The sequence below is a fragment of the Dipodomys ordii genome, unplaced genomic scaffold (assembly GCF_000151885.1).
Source record: "Dipodomys ordii isolate 6190 unplaced genomic scaffold, Dord_2.0 Scaffold62, whole genome shotgun sequence".
NCBI classification, from domain to species: Eukaryota; Metazoa; Chordata; class Mammalia; order Rodentia; family Heteromyidae; genus Dipodomys; species Dipodomys ordii.
This window is the reverse complement of record NW_012267278.1, coordinates 3,435,306-3,459,881: the sequence shown is the minus strand read 5'-3', so window position 1 is coordinate 3,459,881 and position 24,576 is coordinate 3,435,306. Positions and strand designations below refer to the sequence as shown.

The window sequence follows — 24,576 nt, the reverse complement described above, 5'->3', positions numbered from 1 at the left end:
CTGAGATCTGAGGATCGTGGTTAAAAGCCAGCCGAGGCAGAAAACACCAGGAGACTCTTATCTCCAATAAACCACTCAGAACCGGAAGTGGCGCCGAGGCTCAAGTGGTAGGTAGTGCGCTAGCCTTGAGGTGAAGAGCACAGGGCCAGCGCCCAGGCCCAGAGTTCAAGCCCCACGACCGACCAAAAGAAAAAAAGAAAAGAAAAAAGAACAAAATAACGGCATGCCTAGCAAAATTCTTACTTTAAAAACAAGGCAACCAACCAAAACCATCTCGGAAAACTTACTTCTCATATTAACATCTATAGGATTTACACTGGCAGCATGGACCTTGATAATAACTTCATTTGGATAGTTGATGACAGGTAGCATCATATTCTCAGTGAATCGAAGGACTTCATTCTTCCCATATTTATCTATCACCCAAGCGGGCATGACACTGTTCCTTGGAGAGGTAGTACTAATCCTCCTAATCAAAGACTTGGGTACAGCTTTGCTTCTCCAGAAACAGGCCGCGACACCAGCATTTCTTCTAAGGAGGCAAGTCTTCAAAACTTCCATGGTAAACAGTGGTGGCACTGGGTTCTCCAATAAAATGCACTCAAATGTTCACCCCTAAATTAGGGCCTTCTTCCAAACACCCTAGACCGTGTTCAACACTGAGCATTCACTCAAACATGAAGTAACCAGATGGGACAACTAAAAAAAGAACGTGCAATTACTATTCCGCACTTGGCATGAGAAATGCGCCGATTCACGTTCCCCCAGGATTCCGTCCGTTCCCCTCCCTCCCTGACATACCCCCCTCCCCTAAAAAGAAAGAAAGAAAGAAACGTCCTGCTCCGGGTCTGGTCCGTGGTCCCACGGCGGGAGCAGTGCGGACCACCCCGAAGCAAAGCAGAAGCAGAGGCTTCCCCGCTCCCGCTGCGACCCCCGGCCGCTGTCTCCTTGCCTGTCTCCTCTCCAGCGCCGCCGGCGAAAGCTCCGGGCGCGAACCAATCGTGTGCTGGGATCATTTCCTCGAGCTGTAAATTGACCAATCCGAAGCCTCCGTGTTGGAGAGCTCCGTGACGATCCAAGATGGCTGCGCCCATGTAATACCGGCGGCTGCTCCTGACCTCTTTTTTTTTCCCTCCGGTCACCTGGCCTAAGTGTGGACCGGCTGAATACGGGGACTATGCTGGGCTGGACCCTCCGAGAGGTGAGTGAAATTAGCCTGGTGGGATCCCCTGGAAGAAGGGAAGGTTCGCGGACCCGTCCCGGGGCCTGAGAACGCCTGTTGGGCCCATTGGCCGGATTGGGTTGGGGATTCGCACATCAGTTCTGAGACTGTAGCCCCCATTCCTCAGGCAGGAGATCTGTGCACCGCGGAGCTGTGGGGGGAAGCGCAGGTCCACCAGCTTCTCGAAATTAATCGTTTGTGTAGCCTTGGGCCGAGATCGGGCTTGATCAGCTGGTCCAATTCCTCTCCTGTGCCAGGTCGTACGGTTCTCACTCATGGGCTTGGCGAACCCGTACCATACAACATTAGAACCAGTAGTTGATGGTTGCGGGGGCCGGGGGGAGTCTTGTATTAGGGTCTTGACCAACAAGAAAGTCATTCTTAAGCTTCAGGTGCCACCAAGATAACCTGATTCCCAACCACTGCCTCCATTACCTGGCCACATTCTCCAGGGCCTTCTGAACATTCCAAATGCCTCATACTCACACTCTAACCAAGATTCAAGTCATCCTTGTAACGGTATGAAAACAAACACCCTTCAACTTCCCTTCCTGGATTCTTAAAAAAATCCTTTAAATAGCATAACTGTTATCCCCTTTTACTCTTCAATTGTCCAGCTAGGATATCTAATAAATCACCAGGCTCTCCTATCTTGTAAATGTGACCACAGTGAGTTTTTTTTTCTCACTTTATTTCTGCTGTTACGGCTTTAATTGGGTTCACCTTGCTTTCTGGCCCAGATTTTAAAGTCTGCAGGCACTGAAATTAGAGTCACCTGGGGCTTTTTTGTAAGCTACAAGTCTCTTTCACTGTAGACATAAACAGATCTGTATGGTAACACCCACACTGTTTTAACCTGGTTCTTTGTTGAAGGACATATCCTGCCTTCCATCTTCTCTGTATCTCCACTTAGGAAGTCTCTCTTCTTTCAGCTGATAGTGTTTTTAAAAGCTATAAATGATAAAGTGACCTTTAAATATACAGGTTTTAAATATTAAATGTTTTTTTTTGCTATAAAATACTGCTTTACTACCCTAGTTTGGCAAAGAGTCCTCTTTTTTTTCTTTTTCCTTTTTTTTTTTTGCAGTGGTGGGGCTTGAACTCTGCCTCGGGACTAACCGCTGAGCTCTTCAGCTCCAGGCAAGTGCTCTACCACTTGAGCTACAGTACCACTTCTGATTTTCTGGTGGTTAATTGGAGATAAGAGTCTCATGGACTTTCCTCCCCCAGCCGGCTTTGAATCACGATTCTCAGATCTCAGCCTTCCAAGTAGCTAGGATTACAGGCATGAGCCAGCAGCACCCAGCTAGAGTATTATTTTTGAGGAATCAAATTTGTTTTATAAAATTCGAGTGTCTCAATTGATAAGACTCTCTGCTTAGAAGGTGTCCCTGGGAGTGTAAACTTGTTCAACCACTTTGGAAAGCAGTATGGAGGACTACACATAGAGCAGCCCCACTTTTAGGCATTTTTCCCAAATGATCACAAACAAGGCCATACTAAAACTACCAGCACAACTATGCTTATTGCAGCATTATTCACATAGCTAAGATATGGAACCAACCCAGATGCCTCTCAGTAGATAAATGGATCAAGAAAATGTGGTATATATGAAATTCTATGTCTACATCAGAAAGAATGACACCGCTCCATTTGTTAGGAAATGGAAAAGCTTGGAAAAAAATATATTAAGTGAGGTAAACTAGACCCAAAGAAACATAGGCCCTATGGTTTCCCTTATTTGCAATAACTAGTATATGTCTAGGATAATCTTACCAGACAAGCAGAAGGTCAGAGTACATATTAGCATATAAGATGATGCTAAGTGAAATGAACCCCAAGATAGGGATACAAGAGGTTTTATCTTTGTCGCTGTTGTTTTTAATGTACTGTGAGATTTTTTTTTATTCTTTTGTGTGTTCCTCCTCCATGGTATAACCCCTGTTTTCACTGTACTTGATTCCGGTGCCCTGCATCTTGTATATGCATTTTTTCTAATTTGGGGAGGGGAAGGGAAATAACAAAATGCTGAAACAAGGATACAGGTTGACCCATTGTAACAGTGAGATGTACAAGACACTATATTGAAAACACGCTTTACAACTGGGGGGGGTGCGCAGAGGGAGGAGGTGGGAAGGGAAGGGATAGTAGGGGAAAAAAAAAAGAGGAGGTAACAATGCTTGATAGGAAATGTACTCATTACCTTACTCATGTAACTGTAATCCCTCTGTACAGTATCTTTACAATAGTGTGTGTGTGTGTGTGTGTGTATAGAAAGTGTGAGGCCCTGAGTTTCAAACCTAGTTCTGGGTAATAAACTTAATAAGAAAAAAAAAATCCCAAAACCTATTTGAAATACAACCTATAAAAATCTGGTGTTTTAGCTAGGAGTTGGTGGTGGTTCATGCCTGCAATCCTAGCTACTGAGGAGGGAAAACCATGTGAAGTTGTTGACCCAAAGGAAGACCAAGGGGTTGCCTTACTTTCACTTCCTTACCCCCAAAAGTTGCTTCTGTCCACTCTGTTTTTCTAGGTCATTGTTCTGATGCCTCCCATTCTACCTATTAGAGATTAATTCAGTATATGTTCTCTCTTAAATGTGTACCACCAATGCCTAGGATGATTGAACGATTTTTCTCATTGGAAATTATTGCACCTTGATCAAATTTCTTGTGTATAGTTGGGCACCAGTGGCTCATGCCTGTAATCCTAGCTACTCAGGAGGCTGAGATCTGAGGATCGCAGTTCAGAGCCAGCCCAGGCAGGAAAGTCTGTGAAACTCTTATCTCTTATTAACCTCCAGAAAACCGGAAGTGGCTCTGTAGCTCAAGTGGTAGAACACTCACCTTGAGCTGAAGAGCTCAGGGACAGTGCCCAAGCTCAGAGTTTAAACCCCATGACCTACAAAAAAAATTCTTGTGTGTGCGTGTATACACATTCACATGCTAGTTCTAGGGCTTGAACTCAGGGCCTCGCCACTGTCCCAGAGCTTTTTTTTGCTCAAGAGACAATACTTGAGCCACAGCTCTACTTCTGGCTTTTGATGGTTTACTGGAGATAAAAGAGTCTCAAGGGCTTTCTTGCCCAGGCTGGCTTCTGACCATGATCCTCAGATCTCAACCTCCTCAGCAGCTTGGATTACAGGCATCGACCACTGTAAGTTGAGACAATAATTGAAGAAAGAAAGAAGGGGGTAAGAGAGGGGAGCTGGAAACTGGATATCTGAAGCTACTTAGGGACTATAAATGGAAGTCTAGGACAACAGAAGAGCACAGGGAAGAATCACTGAAAGGAGGTAGGGTGATAAATAGGAGGTAAAACTCTACATGTAAAATTTACTCAGGTACATTCAGAAAGTTGGAACCATTTCTAACTTTTTGCTTACCTTTCTCAGTGTTTCTTGGAGTTAGACATTAATTATAACTTTTAATAATAGTCTTCTTGAAGATCTAAACTAAAAATAATTTGTTCTGAAGTGAAATACTGTTTAGTTATTCAGCTAACATTCATTGAGCACCTCTGTGTTCCAAACACTAGGGATTAGCATTGAAGACAGATTTCTTATCCTTGTGCAACATACTATTTTTTTTTTGTAGGAAAGCAAGAACTGATATTTTTTAAATGAAGGATACAATTTCAAGTAATATAAATATTCTGGAGAAAAATAATACTAGTTGTGGAAGCTAGATGGTTTATAGAAAGTGGCCTATCTAATCAGGAACATTTCTCTAATTGAGTAGATGGTACTTGAGATGTATAAGGATATGAAGGGAAGATGTGGGAGAATTACGCCCAGGTATAATGAACAATAATGTATACAAAGACTAAGAAGAGCAAGCTTCACGTATTAAAGGAATGTCTGAAGGCCAGAATACCTGGAGAGAAGTAAATGAGGTTTGGGGAAGAGAGGGACAGCAAAAGCCAAATCATAGCTTTTGAAGCTGACCACAGTACAGAATGCAGATTTTATTTAAAGTGTACTGGGAAACCTCGTAAAAATTTTGAATTTGTGGACAAGTTCTGATTTAACTTTTTTTTTTTTTTTTTTGCTGGTCGTAGGGCCTGAACTCTGTGCCTGGGCACTGTCCCTCGGCTCTTCAGCTCAAGACTAGTGCTCTACCACTTGAGCCACAGCGCCACTTCTGGTTTTTTCTGCTTATGTGGTGCTGAGGAATTGAACTCAGGGCTTCCAGCATGCAAGGCAAGCACTCTACCACTGAGCTACCTTCCCAGCCCTTATTTAACATTTAAAAGCTTTTTTTGTTTGTTTGTTTTTTGGGGTCCAGTCATGGGGCCTGAACTCTGGGCCTGGGCGCTGTTCCTTAGCTCTTCAGCTCAAGGCTAGCGCTCTACCATTTGAGCTATAGCGCCACTTTCAGCTTTTTTCTTTTTGCTTATGTGGTGCTGAGGAATCGAACCCAGGGCCTCAGGCATGCAAGGCAAATGCTCTATCACTGAGCCACCTTCTCAGCCCCTTAAAAGCTTTTTTAATTGGCTCTTGATCACAAGCACTGTGATTTATAGGAAAGAAACTGGAAAGAAGGAAGAAGTGTTAGAAGGCTGTTGATTTTTTTTTTTTTTTAATGATGGCAAATTAGAGATGGTAGAAGAAATGTAAAGGGGAACTTTTTGTGGGGGATGGAAGGCAGAAATGGTACTGAAGTTTGAACTCAGGGCCTGACACTTGCTAGACAGGTACACTGCCTACCACTTGAGCTATGCCCTTAACCTGGGGATTTTTTTTTTTTAATTGTAAAGATACTATACAGTTACATGAGTAAGGTAATGAGTACACTTCCTATTGAGCATTGTTACCCCCTCCATTGTTTTGGGGATTGTTTTTTAAGTGAAGACTTGCTGATTGGCTGTTGAGGTTGAAGGACAGACAAGAATCAAGGACATTTAAGTTTTTGTCCTGGGGAATGGTTACATTTATCAAGATTGGAGAGATATGAAAATTATAAAGGAACATGTTTGGAAGGGAAGGTGGAGGTTAAGAGCTCTGTTTTAGAGATGTTAATGTTGACATGCCTCCTAGATATCTAAGTGAAGATGTTAAATAAGCAGGTGGAAATGAGTTTAGAGCTCAGGAAATGGCCATAGGTGGGAATATAAATTGGTGAGAGTACAGAAGATAGTTAGAGCCACATGGCCAGATGAGATCACCTTGGGAGGGTGAGTGTAAAAGTAAAAGGCCTAAATTTTTCCAACCTTTAGTGGTCAACAATAGGAAATAAATCCAGCAAAATAAACCTTGAAATGGCCAGAGGGGCAAGAGAAAAACCAAGATGTAATGATGTTTAGACCCAAGTGAAGTGTGCCAAAGCAGTCACATCTTTGTGCTTCTGAGATGATGTACTGGAAAGTGAGGGCAGGCTGTTGAATACTAGTTTTAGGAATGTGCAATCTTGAAACAATGAACACAAAACATGATGGTGTGTATCAAAGAGCAAATAAGCACTCATCAGCTTGAAGGGCATACTCAGCTTGAATGGCTCACCAATACCTTTTTCAAGACAATTCTTTTTGAGAGACAGTTCTTTGTCTAAGTAAACCTCAGATATTACCTGCAAAATTAATTTTTAAAAATGTTCTGCTTTTTGTAATCCTAGATACTCAGGAAGCTGAGATTTATAAATCAAGGTTCAAAGCCATGAGACTCTCATCTCTTAATTATCTTTTATGGCTTTTGGTAAAAAGCCTTGGTTCAAGTGGTAGAGCTTGAACAAAAAAGCTTAGGGACAGTGCCCAGAGTCCAAGCCCCAGGTCTGGCACACACACACACACACACACACACACACAAAAGTACTGCTTGTTAAATAGATAGCATAGTGTCTTGCACACAGATGTGTTCTTGATTAGTGATTCTAATCATGAATGTTTGGAAATATAATCAAGCCTTGCTTGAATCCCAGCTCTTTTTTAGCTATGTGACCTCAAACAGGAGCTAAATACACTATCAGTAAAATGCAGTTAATAGCATCAGCTCAGGCTGGGAAGGTGACTCAGTGGTAGAGTGCTTGCCTTGCATGCATGAAGTCCTGGGTTCAATTCCTCAGTACCACATAAGCAGAAAAAGCCAGAAGTGGCGCTGAGGCTTAAGTGGTAGAGTGCTAGCAGTGAGCTGTAGAGCTGAGGGACAGCATCCAGGCCTAGAGTTCAGCCTCCCTAACTGGCCAAAAAAAAGCATCAGCTCCTCAGTGTGGAAGTAAACATTCAAAGAAATATAAAACATCTTGAGAAAATGTCTATAAGAATTAGCTATTGGGGCTGGGACGGTGCCTCAGTGGTAGAGCGCTTGCCTTGCATGCATGAAGCCCTGAGTTCGATTCCTCAACACCACATAAGCAAAAAGAAAAAAGCCAGAAGTGGCACTGTGGCTCAAGTGGTAGAGTGCTAGTCTTGAGCTGAAGAGCTGAGGGACAGTGCCCAGGCCCAGAGTTCAGGCCCCAAAACCGGACACCCCCCAAAAAAAAGAACTAGCTATTATTAATACCAATTTTTTAACAAGGACAAAATTCCCAAATTATTTGTATTTACAATTCTCCCTTCCCCTACTTTCTAAAATTAGTTCCATCATTTTCCTTTCTTTTAAAGCATATATATCAAAAATAAATAAACCTTTGTGGCTTAGAAACACCACAATCTTTTCATTAACACTTGTGGATGGAGTAGGCCTCTGCTTGGAGCCTCACAGGCTAAAATCAAAGTGTTAGACTTGGTGTCATCTGGAATTTTGGGTGTCTTCTGAGATTGTGGGATTGAGACCCCTCCCCCACCCACCTGTCTGTGTGAGTAGGAAAGTAATGAGTTGAGGGGACTGGAGATGTAGGTGACAGAATATTTAAGATAATGTAGAGATATTTAAGAGATTGTAGGAAGTGGTTAGCTAATGTTGTACTTTAGGCTAGAACCAGGCAGGCTTGTAACTGAGAAGTAGTTAAAGAACAGTTTGTGCTAGGTGTGGGTGCCTCACACCTGTAATCCTAGCTGCTCAGGTGGCTGAGATCTGAGGATCACCGTTCAAAGCCAGCCCTGGCACAAAATCCGTGAGACTCTTATCTCCAATTAACCACCAGAAAACTGGAAGTGGTACTGTGGCTCAAGTGATAGAGCACTAGCCTTGAGCTGAAGAGCTGAGGGACAGCGCCCTGGGGTGGGGGGGGGGTGGGGGGGGGGGGGGGGGGGGGAGAACAGTTTGTGTGAATTGAGAGACTGGTTGTCACTATACATTGACTTGAAGACAATAGGAACAAAAAAGAAAGTGAATGCAAGGGTGTGACTGGATTAACATGCAAAAGAGGGGAACACCATAATTCCAAAGATTGTGCTTGAGATTGGCTGGGCTTTTTAAAAGAAGAGAGAAGAAAAAGGTGTGGAAGAACCAGGATGCCTGCCTGCACACAAGGTGTGGAAGAACCAGGATGCCTGCCTGCACACCCTCTGCCCTACTGGACTGTGGGCTGTACTAGGTAGGAACAAAATGGGGAACAGTGGTCTCTAGGGAAAGCTCAATTTCTAGTAGACATGTTCCAGAAGAGAGAATTTTTAAAATGAGAATTAAAAAAATTAACTTTGTTTTTTATTGAAATGTGACACCTGCAGTTTTGTCCCAGGAGAGCTATCCAATTTACATTTCTTATCCTTATGCTTGGTTCACTCTAATTAGCATCTTTGTTTCACTTCTGTTTTCCAATTCCCCTACTGATTTTCTCAATGCTAGAATTCCTAAAGTTGACCCTAATGAAGATCAGCACCATTGTATGCGAGTGCTCCTATACAATCTCTTTCTTGAGCATCTAACATATACCTTAGCTCTTAGTTTCATACCAGTTGACAAGTCATGACCGAGGAAGAAGAGAGGTGGCAGGCATAGTTTCCTTGTTACTACAGCCTTGCCATGTGATAGGCTTATAGCTACTTCTCTGTGTCTGGGGTTGAGTGTTTGCTAATAATAACTCCTCCACTAAGCCGCCACTGTCTTCTGTCTTTGCACTCTCCATTCAGAACATTAAAACACACAGCTATCTTTTCTTTCTAGCTCATTTCTTCTGAAGACTTTGTATTTCATGCAAGCAAGTCAATAGAAATATCACTGTTACTGAGTTAGGTCCTTACATCTCTGAATTGCTCCTGCAGCCTTCCTTTGCTAGTCCTTGTCCACCTCTTATCCATGAGCATTAGGGATTCTCCCAATTGCCTCTTCCCCTGCTTTTCTCATTAACCTTAAACCTGAAAATGACATGTCCTTAATGATATGTTCAGTTGTAAAATCCTATTACTTGATACCTAAAATATGTGTTTGTTTTGGGGTAAAATGAGTTGACAAGATATGTAATGCAACATGTCTACCTCTTGGCAAATACTACTACTACTACTAACAATTACTACTAATAGTAATAGTAATACTTTCCCTACTCTCCCTGTCTCCCTCTGTCTGTGAACTCTTGTCTCATGAGATAATCCCACTCCTGAAGGTGTGGGGGGGGGGCAGTGCCTGTGTGCGCTGGTACTAGGGCTTGAACTCAGGGCTGGGCCCTTAGTTTTTCATTCAAGGCTAGTGTTATACCACTAAGTCATACCTCTACTTCTCTACTTCTAGCTTCTTGCTGGTTAAGTAGAGATGAGAGTCTCATAAATTTATCTTCTCAGACTGGCTTTATACCATGATCCCTCGGATCCCAGACTCTAGCTAGGATTACAGGCATGAATCACCAGTGCCCAGCTCCAACTCTTTTTTCATATGGTTGCCAAAGCTTTAGTATCATCTTTGTCTTCTTGTTATGTATTCCTTTTCTAATTCATCAGTTCATATTATTAGCTCCTACAGGAAATACTAGATAATCATCACTTCATTTCAGGCCTTCCTTTCTATTATTTTGCAAATTCTGGTCATTTCTTTTGCAGTTTTTACACTTTTTCTCATCAGCCTTCCTAGAACACAAAAAACAGAATTCCTGAAAAGTTTGGGGGGGTCTGGTTGTGGGGCCTGGACTCTGGGCCTGGGTGCTGTCCCTCAGCTCTTCAGCTCAAGGCTAGCGCTCTACCACTTGAACCACAGCGCCACTTCCAGCTTTTTCCTTTTTGCTTATGTGGTGCTGAAGAATCGAACCCAGGGCCTCATGCATGCAAGGCAAGCGCTCTACCACTGAGCCACCTTCCCAGCCCTCCTGAAAAGTTTTCAATTGCTCTTGAACCTATATCTTACAAGCTTTACTCTCAATTATAATGTCTCTTTCTCACATTCCACAACAGGTATAAACACTTTTTTTCATTTAAGGTATTTTTTCATTTGTTTCTTTTTTACTGACACCTAGGTTTGTACTCATAGCCTTGAGTTCTCGCTCTACTTTCTTGTTCACAGCTGACAGTCTACTATTGGAGCCACACCTCCATCCCAACATTTTGCTGGTTAATTGGAGATAGAGTCTCAGAGGTGTTTCTGCCTAGGCTGGATTCAAACTGTGATCTTCCAGATCTCAGTTTACTGAGTAGCTAGGATCATGGGCATAAGCCACCAGTTCCTGGCTAGATATAATGATCTTATTCAGCATCATAAAGTCCTGTAGTGCCTGTTCAGTTCACTTCTCTTTTCTTATTCTGGACTGTTTGCTGTGCAATAAGCTGCTCCTTATACAAAGCCGTCCCCAACTCATCCTTTATTCAGCAGAGTTCTAGCTGATCCTTACCAGGATGACTTACAAAAACTATTTCTAGGGACTGGGAAGATGGCTCAGTGGTATAGTGCTTGCCTTGCATGCATGAGGCCCTGGGCTCCATTCCTCAGTACCACATAAGCAGAAAAAGCCAGAAGTAGCACTGTAGTTCAAGTGGTAGAGTGCTAGCCTTGAGCTGAAGAGCTGAGAGACAGCACCCAGGCCCAGAGTTCAGGCCCCACGATCAAAAAAAAGAAAACACATAAAAACTATTTCTAAAGGCTGCTAAAGCCTAATTTAGAAAACTAGCCAGCTAGTCTAGCTGATCAACATCCTTCCCTTCATTCAGTATGTTATCTTAAATATTGGGTTATCAGAATTTTGAATCAGAGCCTCACTTCAAAACTCTGTGTTTAGCCATTCTATTGCCCACTTCATATAATAATAAAAGATTTTTGAATTGTATGTGATATAGGTTTCTGCAGCACTGAAACAAGGCCAGATTACACCAACAGAGCTCTGTCAGAAATGTCTGTCCCTCATCAGGAAAACCAAGTTTCTAAATGCTTACATTACTGTATCAGAAGAGGTGGCCCTAAAGCAAGCTGAAGAATCAGAGAAAAGATATAAGGAAGGTAAATTATTTTTAATTATAAGAAAAGTAAATTACTTGTAATTATACTTCTCTGCTATATCTCCAGAGAAAGAGTTTAATTGGATACAGTAGTCTTTTTTTAGCAAGTGAAACTTTAAATGTAAAACATACCTGTATTTAAAGAACTGGCCACGAGGTATAGTAAAAATGAGGCTAATGGGTATGTGATGCTTTATAATGTCTAACTGTAATAATTTCAAGCATAAATTTAATTTCTCATTGCTAAAAATAATAATTAGTAAAACAACTAAAAGACATATTAAAAGTTATGCATATGTATTTAAAGATACATTTGTACATTTTGAACCAGATTATCATATATCACTCTTCTGGATTTTAATGCAGGTCAGTCACTTGGGGATTTAGATGGAATTCCTATTTCAGTAAAAGACAATTTCAGCACATCAGGTATCGAGACAACATGTGCATCAAATATGCTAAAAGGTAACTGATTGGAGCATTCAAACTTTTATAAAATAGGTATTTTTTAGTAAAAGATGAAACACTAAAGCACCAAGATAATCTTAAAGACTAATTGTATTTTGGGAAAAATACTTAGGATTGTTTTACTATTCCTTCAGCATGCAGAATATGCTTTAGAGTTAGATCAGCTTAATAAATAAGTGCTGTCTCAGAAGTTTTAGAAATTCTGTTTAAGAAGAAGACTCAGCAACTGATCAGCACAAAAGTACAAAGTGACCTCTAACTCAAGTTTGTGTAAAACAAGGACTCAGTATGAATTATTATCTTTATTCCTCACTTACGGGTGATTTGAGAATTTCTTTACTCAACAGTTCTTTAGTTCCTGCTTCCTCCATCTCTTTAGTGTAGTATATTAATGCTTGATTTTATTCTTCCTCATCTAGTAGGTCAAAAGCAAGCATTCTGATCAAGATATTTAGATTCTGAGCAAAAGTAAATAAAATGAAAAAGAAGTTGAGTGTGTACCACACTAATAGTCTATGATGAACATGCTCCAGTCTCCTCCCATAGGTAGACTGTGGCTTGTGGTTCTGGAATATATGATAAAACTTTTTTTATTGATAGAAGAAATTTTAATTGAGAATAAAATTTCTAACCAGATATCATCCAAGAAGAAAACTCAAGCATAGTGAACAATACAATGATTTGTAATAAATATTAAGTGAATTGATTATATTATTATCATGCAGTAGTTGCAGTTAATATTTGTCCATTTATTTGTTGGTTGGTCAGTTGGTAATGGGGCTTGAACTCAGCACCTGAACACTGTCCCTAAGCTTTTTTGCTCAAGGCTAGCACTCTGCCACTTTGAGCCACAGCACCACTTCTGGTTTTCTGGTGGTTAATTGTAGAGAAGGATCTCACTGATTTTCCTTCCTGGGCTGACATCAAACCTCAATCCTCAGATGTTAGTCTCCTGAGTAACTAGGATTATAAGCATAAGCCACTGGCACCTGGCTAAAGTCAATGAATGATGTACAGACTGTCTTTGGAAAATTATCAGGAGAAAAAATTAACTCTTAGGGAAGTGGCGCTGTGGCTCAAGTGGTAGAGCACTCTCCTCAAGCTGAAAAGTTGAGGGATAGCGCCCAAACCCAGAGTTCAAGCCCCACAACCGACAAAAAAACATTAACTCTTAGAAGAAAGTTCAACCTACTATTCAAATTAGGATTAAGGCATGAACACAAATTGATTAAAAATTTATAGTTGCATTTTCTGCATATCATTTGCATGTTCCCTGTTTTCAGCAATAAGAATAACTTTTTTTTTTTCAGGTTATATACCACCTTATAATGCTACAGTAGTGCAGAAGTTACTGGATCAGGGAGCTGTACTAATGGGAAAAACAAATTTAGATGAGTTTGCTATGGGGTAAGTAAAATGGAAATCTTCTCCTGTTGTGTTTCTCCTATCTATGCCTTTAATATCACTAAGTGTAGCTCCTTGAAGATTCTTGAGGATTCTAATACCGATTTCTTAGTCCAGTTGTGGGGCCTGAACTCGGCCTAGGCACTGTCCCTCAGCTCCTCAGCTCAAGGTTAACACTCTACCACTTGAGCCACAGTGCCACTTCTGGCTTTTTTCTTTGCTTATATGGTGCTGAGGAATTGAACCTAGGGCCTCATGCATGCAAGGCAAGTGCTTTACCACTTGAGCCACAATACCACTTCCGGTTTTCTGGTGGTTAATTGGAGATAAGAGTCTCCTGGACTTTCCTATCTGGGCAGGCTTTAAACACAGATCCTCAGATCTCAGACTCCTGAGTAGTTAGGATTATAGGTGTGAACCATCAGCATCTGGTTAGCTTTTTTTTTTTTTTCTTTTTTCTTTTTAAGACTTTCTGGACTCTGGCCCTAAATTAGAGAAATTCCTCTCATTTTTTTCTTCTATTTACACGTTTTAAGTCCTTTGTGTTTCATAAAAGTTTTAGAATCAACTTCTTTCTACAAAGACATTTAATGGAATTTTGTGTGGAACTTCCAGACTGACTTCTATAAAGAGAAATTATTGTCGTCTTAAGTATCTTCTAATTCATTAACACCTTGGGTCTCAACACTGAGCTTTTGTTTACTTTTTCCCTCTCACCCAATGTTTTTGAGTTTTTGCATATAAACCTTACATATAATTTATACTCAAGAATTTTATCCTGTGTATACGTGCATGTGCTGTGTGCTTAAAGTCTGGGCCTCAAGCTCTTTCAACTTCATGGCTGATGTTCTGCCACTTGAGATATTCTTCTACTTCCAGCTTTTTGATAGTTAATTGGAGATAAGAGTCCCACAGATTTGTCTGCCCAGGCTGACTTTGAAATGTAGTCCTCAGATCTTAGCCTCCTGAGTAGCTAAGATTACAGTTGTGAGCCACCAGCACCTAGCTTTATACTTTTTAATGCTATAGAAAATGGAATCTTCTTTAATTTCAAATTGTTTATTGCTAGTACATAGAGACATAATTGATTTTTGTATATTAACTGCATGTCCCATGATCTTAGTGATTAAAGCTCACTTATTTGTTTTTTGTGGATTCTTTGGAATAATATTTAGTATATATATTTAGTATTATGTATATAACATAGAGATCATTTTCCTTCTTTTTGTTTTCTTACCTTACTGTACCAGTTAACACCTTTAATGCAGTGTTGAACAGAAGTGTGGAAACAGATATTCTTTCCTTGTCCCTGTTCTTTTCTTTAGAAGAAAGTAGTCAGTCTTTCACCAAAAGCACTTTAGATGTTCCCTTTTCAATAGTTGTCACATTTACAATGTTTGCATGGTCTGTGTTCCATATTCCATAGAAACAAAGCTCTTGACTGTCAAGTTTACAGTGCTTGGTACTCAATAGAAATATAGTTAAAGAACTAATCCATGGAAGTAAACTTGAACATAGATTTCTTTGGATATTGTCTTTATCTTACTAAAATATACTGCCAGTGAGGGTGAAATGAACTTATTTGGACTTAATTTAAGAACTTAATTTGATTCTTTGAGAATTACTTAGATAATATTCCATATAAGAAAATGTTTATCTTAAATCTAAAAACAGAGAAACACATAACATCCAAAATAAGGCGTATTCTATTAAAATTGAACATTGTGAAAACAAAATATATGAAAATGCTACAAATTAAAGAGTCTAAGGAAAGTAAAACCAGAAACTATAGAATTTAGAAAAGAAAACTTGGGTATGACCATGAGAGGCAAAATGTCATAGAATGTATAAAGTACAAATTACTGAATTGATAGATTGGATTTTTTTTATAAATTAAGGACATCTGATCTTTGAAATATACTCCTAAAACATAAAAAAGCAAGAAACCAACAGAGAAGAATTTTGGAAAACATAAATTTGAAATTGAAGACTTACATTTACACAAAAGCAATGGCAAAACCTTGGAGGTGGTACATCTATAGTGGCTTTTTCATAATTAGCCCAAGCTCAGAATAGCCTGGTATCTACTGACAAAGGGTTTAAAAAAACAAAAACAGCCACAGCAAGGGGCTGGGAAGGTGACTCAGTGGTAGAATGCTTGCCTTGCATGCATGAAGCCCTAGGTTCAATTCCTCAGTCCCACATAAGCAGAAAAAGCCAGAAGTGGCGCTGAGGCTTAAGTGGTAGAGCGCTAGCCATGAGCTGAAGAGCTGAGGGACAGCGCCCAGGCCCAGAGTTCAGGCCCATGACTGACAAAAACAAACAAACAAAAATCAGCCACAGCAAAAAGAAACTAAAGAGAATTGATGAACTAATGCAGTATCTGATTGTGGATTTGATCCTGGAGGAGGATAAAATGCTATAAAACATATTATCAAATAAGCTCACAAAACTGGACTATATACAGTAGATTATTGTATTGATGGAAATTGTACTATGATTGATAACTATACTGGTTGTGTTACAGAATGTCTTTGTTCTTAGGAAATGAGTACCAAATATATGCTAAAGTATTTGGAGGTAAAGGGCCATTTTATATATATATATATATGCATAGCTTAAGTTTGGGGGGGAAGCATGTATATTTTTATGTATATAAGCACATACAGACCATGAGAATAATAAAACAGATGGGTGAAATATTAGCGGTAGGTGCATTCAGATGAGGTGCAAAGTGGTTTACACATTGTTTTGATTTTTTAAAATAATTTATCTGAATAAAATTTCAAAACTTAGAAATAAGCTGTGAGCCTTCTATTTACAATGCTTACTCGAAACTTCCACTAGAAGGACAGATTCTTTCAGAGGATTTCTTAACTGCTTAAATATTTGGAACTCTTTTCAACTGAAAGACTTATTTACAAGGGAAATAGTCTTTAGTTGAATTGAATGATCAAGGCTCAGTGGTAGAGCGCTTGCCTTGCATGCATGAAGCCCTGGGTTCGATTCCTCAGCACCACATAAGCAAAAACAAAAAAGCCAGAAGTGGCGCTGTGGCTCAAGTGGTAGAGCGCTAGCCTTGAGCTGAAGAGCTGAGGGACAGCACCCAGGCCCAGAGTTCAGGCCCCACAACTGGACCAAAAAAAAAAAAAAAATTAGGATACATTATTTCCTTAGCTAATTATTTCTTCGACTTTCTAGTTCCCCCAAAATGTTTTTTTCATCTCCTTAACTGCCTGTTTTTGTTTAGTACTGTTGAGTAGGCTTCCTACCTTTTCCAACTCAAGTTACAGTGGATTATTAAAAGATCAAAAGTACCAGAGCAAATAATCTACTCAGGATTTGAAAATTTGACATAAACTGGAAGTTTTACTAAGGTATATTCTTCACTTCTCCATCTCAGATCTGGGAGCACTGATGGTATATTTGGACCAGTTAAGAACCCCTGGAGTTTTTCAAGACAATATAGAGAAAAAAGGCAACAGACACCCTGTGGTGAGAACAAGGATTCAAATTGGCTCATAACTGGGGGAAGCTCCGGCGGTAGCGCAGCTGCTGTGGCAGCATTCACATGCTTTGCGTAAGATGCTTTTTTGGTCTGTATTTATTCCATCCAAATACAAATAATAGTCATAAACTATATGCAAAACCCAACAATAGGGTCATTCATGAAATGCTGGTATTTTTATTTCTTTTTTATTTTGGTTTTTGTGGGTTTTTTTTTTTCTTTTGTTGGTGGTGGAGCTTGAACTCTGGGCCTGGGCGCTGTCCCTCAGCTCTTCAGCTCAAGGCTAGCATTCTACCACTTGAGCCACAGTGCCACTTCTAGTTTTCTGGTGGTTAATTGCAGATGAGAATCTCACAGACTTTCCTGCCCAGGTTGGCTTTGAACCACGGATCTCAGCCTCCTGAGTAGCTAGGATTACAGATGTAAGCCACTGGTGCCTGGCTTTGTTTCTTTTTTAGTAAGCTCTCTGTACTTAAAAATACATCAGATTGTATATGAATACAATGAACTGTACAGCATGCTATCTAAGCTTTATACATTAACTTTAATTATCTGGTTGCTTTTAAGACATTTTATGGACTTTATATAATAAAGCTTTGAGCATAAGTGGACTTCTGCATTGTGTTTCTTATATTATTTATTCAAGTACTCATTAATTGTACAGACATTAGGGACTATTCCATAGCTTTAGTTTAGTGTTCCTGAGCTCTTAGCAGTGGTTTATCCTCTTTCTAATCTGACTTTAAAAGAAAAAAATTGCCCTAGTACATATCAGTAGGATATTTAAAAGAGCACTTTCCTAAATGTGCACCTAAAAATGTGTATCTTTAAACAACTATTAAAAAATTATCTGCAAGTGGTTGCACAAGAGGTAAACAGGTTTTCAATATATCATACCATGTGTATTAGGTAGGAATCCCGCAGTCATGTGTGGAGTCCTATTTTTGAAGCATTTCTTAAGCACCTAAAAAAGAGTAAATAAATATGGCTGTTACTATAGTTATCAGTCCCAATTTAACTAATTTTAATGTTGTATATACTTTTTATCTCCTTAATTATCCATTAAAGCTTGAGCTCTTTCACAAGCATTGCAACTGATAAGTTATATTTTTTAGCAGTGTGGAGCTTTAGTTTCTTCTGGTTTTCTTCTTAGTTTTCCTGAAATCTTGTGAACAAGTAAAACCATTTCATTTTATCTCTGTGGAATTTGATAGCATTGCATTAATATTAATGAGAGTTCTGACAAGTTAGAACTGCAGAGTTAGATGCTTTTTTCTATCCTCATCATCCCATTTAGTGTTCATCTTTCTGAATGTACTTTGAGAAGATGGCGTTTTGACACATAATTCCTATGGAAATGTAGGTTTTACATTTACACAACCACCAGTGAATGCTAATGAGAGAATGTATCTTCTAAAACTGTGAAAGCACCAGTCTGATTTTGTAGTTTAAATAGAGTTGGTGAGAAAAGAGATATAATTTGCATTCTCTTAGGAGCACAAGTGCCATGTTACTGTTAGGAATATTTCTCACCCTATTTACAAACAATAGAAACACAGACTAAAAGTAACCAGATTGATGTGTCCCAAACTATGAAGTTTTCTGCTTTTGGTTTTCCCTTTTGATTTATTCCTTTTATATTAATGTTTTTGTTGTTGCTGTTGTTGTGTGTGTGTGTGTTTGGTTTTTTTTTCTTGTTTTTGTTGGTCATGGGACTTGAACTCTGGACCTGGGTGCGTCCCTCAGCTCTTCAGCTCAAGGCAAGCTTGAGCCACAGCTTCACTTCCAGTTTTCTAGTGGTTAATTGGAGATAAGAGTATCAGAGATTTGCCTGCCTGGGCTGGCTTTGAACCATGATCCTCAGATCTCAGCCTCCTGAGTAACTAGGATTACAGGCATGAGCCACCGAACTGGACTTATGTTTTTGTTTTGTTTTTTAATGTAAAGATTCTTGGAGTACTTTGCAGCCACTAAAATGAATGAGATAGTGTGTTGTATAGTGACATGGAAAGCTGTCAATATATGCTGTGAAGGTGAAACACAAGTTACAGAGCAGTGCATATATATAGCCCTATTTCTATTGAAAATAATAATAACATAGTATGGTTATCAGTCATTGTATAGAAATGTCTGGGTGAAACTATCAAAACTGGTCACAGGACCAGGGTTGTTTTTTTTCCCCATATCAAATTTTATTTTATTTTGTTTTATTATTTATTTTGTTGGTTGTGGGCTTGAACTCTGGGCCTGAGTGCTGTTCCCTCAGCAGTTCAGCTCAAGGCTAACACTCAACTAACTTGAGCTACAGTGCCACTTCTGGTTTTCTGGTGGTTTATTGGAGATAAGAGTTTCATGAACTTTCTTGCCCGGGCTGACTTCAAACGGTGATACTCAGATCTCAGCCTCCTGAGTAGCTGGGATTACAGGCATGAGCCACTAGCACCAAGCTTATATTTTAATTTTTACAGTAGATATATACTATTCTTCTACCAATACCCCTATATTTTCTGAAAGTTCTTCGACACTTTATTTTAAACATAAAACTTGCCATCCTTACCATTCTTAAGTGTATAATTCAGTACTGTCAAGTACATTGCTGTACAGCTAATCTCTAGAACTCTTTTCATCTTGTAAAACTAGAACTTTTTCCCTATTAATCTCCCTCCTATCCTAGCCCAGGGTAATAATGCTTCTGCTGTCTCTGTGAATGAGAATACTTTAAGTATTTCACATATGTAGTACTGAATAGTATTTATCTTCTTGTCATTGGCTTGTGTCAGTCTAATGTCCTCAAGATAGGGTTTTTGTTTTTCTTGTTACAGTTTTAACAGGATTCACACTCTACAAGTGTCAACAATCACTTTATAGTTAGTGCACATAAAATGAGTGTGAAAAAGTTTTCAAAAATGCACATCAATGAAACTTTTGACTATTACCAATTTGTAAAACTACTAGTACTTACAATGATACTAAAGTACTAAAACAACTGAATTTGGTGAAATTTGGAATACAAATTGGAATAATCTTCCTGACAAGTAGTTTGGTCATGTATGTCAACAATTTATAATGATAAGAATTTGTAATTGCAAATTGCTTCTTGGAATATAGTCTAAAAGTAATCAGACATACGGGCAAACATTTTATGTTTAAAGGTATCCATTACAGAGCTATTTGTTATCTAGTTACTATTCTAGTTGGGAAACAACTGTAAATATTTACATAAATTATGGTACATGATTTCAATGGAGTAGCAAAAGGTATCTGAATTTCTGGAAGAAGTGTGAAGGCAAGTAGACAACAGTTACTATAATTGGGTAGTTTGCATACAAACAAATGAGAAAAATTTCCAAGCATGCACATCAATGAAAAGCAATCAGTGTGAAAGCATACCTTAAAAATGGCATTAACTATAAAGTAACATCAAAGGAAGGTATAAGGTATATATTGTCAGTAGGAGATTGGACTTTGCTTCTAGGTAGTAGAAATTTACTTTTTTTCCTTTTTTTTCTTCCTCTTTTTTCTTTGTGTCTTTCTTTTTGTCTTTTTCTTTTCTTTTTCATTTCTTTTTTTTTTTATACCAGGATTTAACTAGGATTCTCATACTCCTAGTGGTAGAGTCTGGAGTTCTACCACTTGAACCATGACTTCAGCCTAGCTTTTTTTGGTGCCAATATTAGGGCTCAGACTCAGGGCCTGAGAACTGTCTTTGAGGGGTTTTTGCTTAAAGATAGCACTCTACCATTGGAGACATAGCTCTACCTCCAGCTTTTTGGGAGTTAGTTAATTGGAGATGAGTGTTTGTGTTTCCTTCCCAGGCTAGCTTCTGATTGTGATCCTCAGATCTCAGCATCTTGAGTAGCTAGGATTGCAGGCATGAGCCACTGGTGCCCAGCCAGCCTAACTTTTTACTGTTAATTTGGGAGGTAGTCTTAAGGACCTCTCAGCCTGAGCTGGCTTTAAACTCTTATCTTCAGCATCTCATCTTTGTACATAAATAGATTACAGGTATGAGCCAGTGGCTCCCAATTTTCTACCCTAAAATTAGTATATGTTAATACTTATAATCAGAGGTAATACACGTGTGTGGGGGGGGTGTGGGGGTGTGGGTGTGCATGGTAATTCTGGGGATTGAACTCAGGATCTAGGCACTGTCCCTGAGCCTTTTTGCTCAAGGCTGGACCTCTACCACTTGAACGACAGCTCCACTTCTGGCTTTTTGCTGGTTGATTGAAGATAAGAGTCTCATAAACTTGACTGTGCAATCCTCAGATCTCAGCCTCCTGATTACAGAAGTGAATCATTGGCACCCTGAGAAAGTATATTTTTAAGATACACAATTTTAGGGCTGGGAAGGTGGCTCAGTGGTAGAGCGCTTGCCTTGCATGCATGAGGCCCTGGGTTTGATTCCTCAACACCATATAAGAAAAAAGCCGGAAGTGGCGCTGTGGCTCAAGTGGTAGAGTGCTAGCCTTGTGCTGAAGAGCTGAGGGACAGCACCCAGGCCCAGAGTTCAGGCCCCACGACCGGACCCAAAAAAAAAAAAAAAGATACACAATTTTAAAAGGTAGATTCCAAGTACATTTGAAATATACCTTTCTTCTAAAGAGAGTTCTATTTAAATTCCAGGGCTTTAGGATCAGATACTGGAGGATCGACCAGAAATCCTGCTGCCCACTGTGGACTTGTTGGTTTCAAACCAAGCTATGGCTTAGTTTCTCGTCATGGTCTCATTCCCCTGGTGAATTCAATGGATGTGCCAGGAATCTTAACCAGATGTGTGGATGATACAGCAATTGTGTTGGGTATCTATTTGATTGTTTGATTATTTGAAACACTTTTGCTCTAAAATTGTAAGACTGTTCCACATAACTATTTCTCCTTATAGATGTACTAGCTGGACATGATCCCAAAGATTCTACCACAGTACAAGATCCTGTTAAGCCACTCATGCCTTCCAGTTTGACAGATGTGAGCAAATTATGTATAGGAATTCCCAAGGTAACTTTTTCCTTACATTTCCTTTTTTTTTTTCTGTTCAGTTGGTCATGGGGCTTGAACTCAGGGCTTGGATGCTGTTCTGAGCTCTTTTTGTATAGGCTACCTTTGAGCTACAGTGCCACTTTGGTTTTTGAGTGATGAATTGGAGATGAGAGTCTCACACAGACTTTTCTGCCTGGGCTCGCTTTGAACTGCAGTCCTAAAATCTCAGCCTCCTGAGTAGCTAGTATTATAGGTGTAAGCCACCTGTGCCCAGCCTATATATAAAACTTTTTATTTTGGATTGTGGAGCTTACACTTGTAGCCTGGGCACTGTCTCTGAGCTCTTTTGCTCAAGTCTAGTACTGTACCACTTGAGCCATAATGCCACTTTTCCTTACTTTTTTTTTTTTTACAGAAAAACTGTCATCTCAAACAGAATAGACTTAGGCAGACTGCTACTTTTGCTAGCCATGTGCTGATCTCTGTCAGGCCAGTTTCCTTGTCTGCAAAATGACACTGCCGTGTAGAATAATAAGGTTTCTCCACCTTAGTGCAGCTGGTGTTGGGACAGGATAATTTTCTGTTGTGGAAGATTGTGCTGTGCTTGCAAAAAGTTTACATGCATCCCTGGCCTCTGCCCCTAGAGGCCAGTAGCACCCTTCACCACCATGACAACCCCACAACCAAAATATCCCAGAAATTCCCCCCTTAGATTGGAAAAAAAGAAGCAAAAATTACCCTCAGGTAAGACCACTACTATAGAGAGATACTACTTTTTAAAAAGGACTTACATTGAGGTAACCACCGATGCCCTTTAAGGACTGAGACCACATGCTTAGGAAACAGACCCAGTTAGGGAAGTTACTTAACTTTTTGACTCTCAGTACTTTTCATTCATAAAATGAGGAATGATAATATCTCTAAAATGGGGTTGTCGGAATCATTGAATAAGCAAACCTTTGAAGGCATGTAGCAGAGAATGTGATACTTACATACTTAACAAATATGAATTCTCAACCAGATCTCCAATCTTTATTATATCCAGCTTACAATATCTAGAACTTTGCTTGTTATAGCATAAACGCTTCTGGCTCAATCTGTCTAGCTGCCTGCCAGCAATATATCAGTTTTTATAAGTATACTGGTCTTAGTATACAAGTTTTTTTTATAAACTTATATAGATGTTTTAATTTCTGTATGTTGGCTTTTTTTCTATAAGGAATATCTTGTTCCAGAATTATCAAGTGAAGTACGATCTGTCTGGTCCAAAGCTGCTGACCTCTTTGAGTCTGAGGGAGCCAAAGTAATCGAAGTATCACTGCCCCACACCTGTTACTCCATTGTCTGCTACCATGTACTGTGCACAGCAGAAGTGGCATCAAATATGGCAAGATTTGATGGTCTAGAATATGGTAAGGTGGCTGGGTTTGGTTTTGGTTTTGGTTTTGGCATCAATGTTGGGGCTTGAACTCAGGGCCTGGGTGCTGCCTCTGAACTTTCTTTGCTCAAGGCTAGTGCTCTACCACTTGAGCCATAGTTGCACTTCCAGCTTTCTCATGGACTTTCCTGCCGGACTGGCTTCAAATCGCAATCCTCAGATCTCAGCCTCCTGAGCAGTTATCAGTGTAAGCCACCGATGCCCAGTGGGTATTGTATTTTTAAAGTAGTTTTCCCTCAGACATTCAGAAGGTTTCCTTGAGCTGGACATCAGTGGCCCATGCATATAATCCCAGCTACTCAGAAGTAAAGCCAGTCTAGGGCATACAAATCTGAGAGACTTCACCAATCACAATAAAAGCTGTAAGTAGAGGTATGGCTCAAGTGGTAGAGCACCATCCATGAGTGAAAAGCTAAAAAAAGCCTCGAGTACAAGACCCTGAGTTCAAATCCCTGTACTTGTACACAATCTTTCTCTCTTTCTCTCTTCTCTCTCTCTCTCTTTCTTTCTCTCTCTCACACACACACACACACAAAACCTAAGATAATGTTAATGATTTAGAAAAGTAAATTAACATTTTACTTTTGTCATTTTATCATTTTATGTGCATAAGCTTTTCATCATGTCTTTGTTCAATTTACTTCTCTAGACTGTGAATATCTGAAAGAGATAATGATTTTATAGGATCAGCCCATCTAATGTAGTACCTGACACAAGGTACAACTCAATATATGCCTGGATAGATAGAAGGATGGGAGGTTGGATAGTGGGGGGATGGGGAGGGGTGAACAGATGGATGGGTAAATGGATGAAGTTTCTTTTTTTTGACTCTGTTCTTTTCTTTCCATGATAGCTGATAGAGAAGAGGAACTACTAAGTACAATTTCTCAAAATTTCAATATAGGCCTAATTTTCAGCCAAAATGTTACTATTTTGTGTTCAGGTCACAGGTGTGATACTAATGTGTCTACTGAAGCCATGTATGCCACAACCAGAAGAGAAGGATTCAATGATGTGGTGAGAGGAAGAATTCTTTCAGGAAACTTTTTCTTATTAAAAGAGTAAGACAGTTTGTTAAAGAATTTTCTCCAAAATAATCTCAATGGGCTGGGAAGGTGGCTCAGTGGTAGAGCGCTTGCTTTGCATGCATGAGGCCCTGGGTTCAATTCCTCAGCACCACACATAAGCAAAAAGAAAAATGCCAGAAGTTGGACTGTGGCTCAAGCTGTAGAGCACTAGCCTTGAGCTGAAGAGCTGAGGGACAGC

At 39.7% G+C, this 24,576-nt stretch overlaps 2 protein-coding genes across 3 annotated transcripts in view; one reads left to right on the top strand and one right to left on the bottom strand.

Annotated features, from left to right (window-relative positions):
- Positions 1 to 923, bottom strand: part of Rtn4ip1 (reticulon 4 interacting protein 1) — a 49,643-nt gene extending 48,720 nt beyond the window's left edge. Inside the window, exon 1 of the mRNA XM_013022418.1 lies at positions 288 to 923. Coding sequence (XP_012877872.1) covers positions 288 to 561 — 274 coding nt within the window. The 5' untranslated portion in view covers positions 562 to 923. The remainder of the gene's footprint in view (positions 1 to 287) is intronic.
- A 151-nt stretch (positions 924 to 1,074) lies between these two features.
- Qrsl1 (glutaminyl-tRNA synthase (glutamine-hydrolyzing)-like 1) overlaps positions 1,075 to 24,576 on the top strand; it is a 27,112-nt gene continuing 3,610 nt past the window's right edge. The window contains exons 1-9 of one of the 2 annotated variants that reach the window (XM_013022444.1): positions 1,075 to 1,201; positions 11,354 to 11,513; positions 11,879 to 11,977; positions 13,291 to 13,387; positions 16,788 to 16,964; positions 21,519 to 21,694; positions 21,778 to 21,890; positions 23,092 to 23,284; positions 24,254 to 24,371. In XM_013022444.1, the coding sequence (XP_012877898.1) occupies positions 1,178 to 1,201; positions 11,354 to 11,513; positions 11,879 to 11,977; positions 13,291 to 13,387; positions 16,788 to 16,964; positions 21,519 to 21,694; positions 21,778 to 21,890; positions 23,092 to 23,284; positions 24,254 to 24,371 (1,157 nt within the window). In that variant the 5' untranslated portion in view covers positions 1,075 to 1,177. The remainder of the gene's footprint in view (positions 1,202 to 11,353; positions 11,514 to 11,878; positions 11,978 to 13,290; positions 13,388 to 16,787; positions 16,965 to 21,518; positions 21,695 to 21,777; positions 21,891 to 23,091; positions 23,285 to 24,253; positions 24,372 to 24,576) is intronic. The other variant, XM_013022445.1, reaches the window with a different exon arrangement.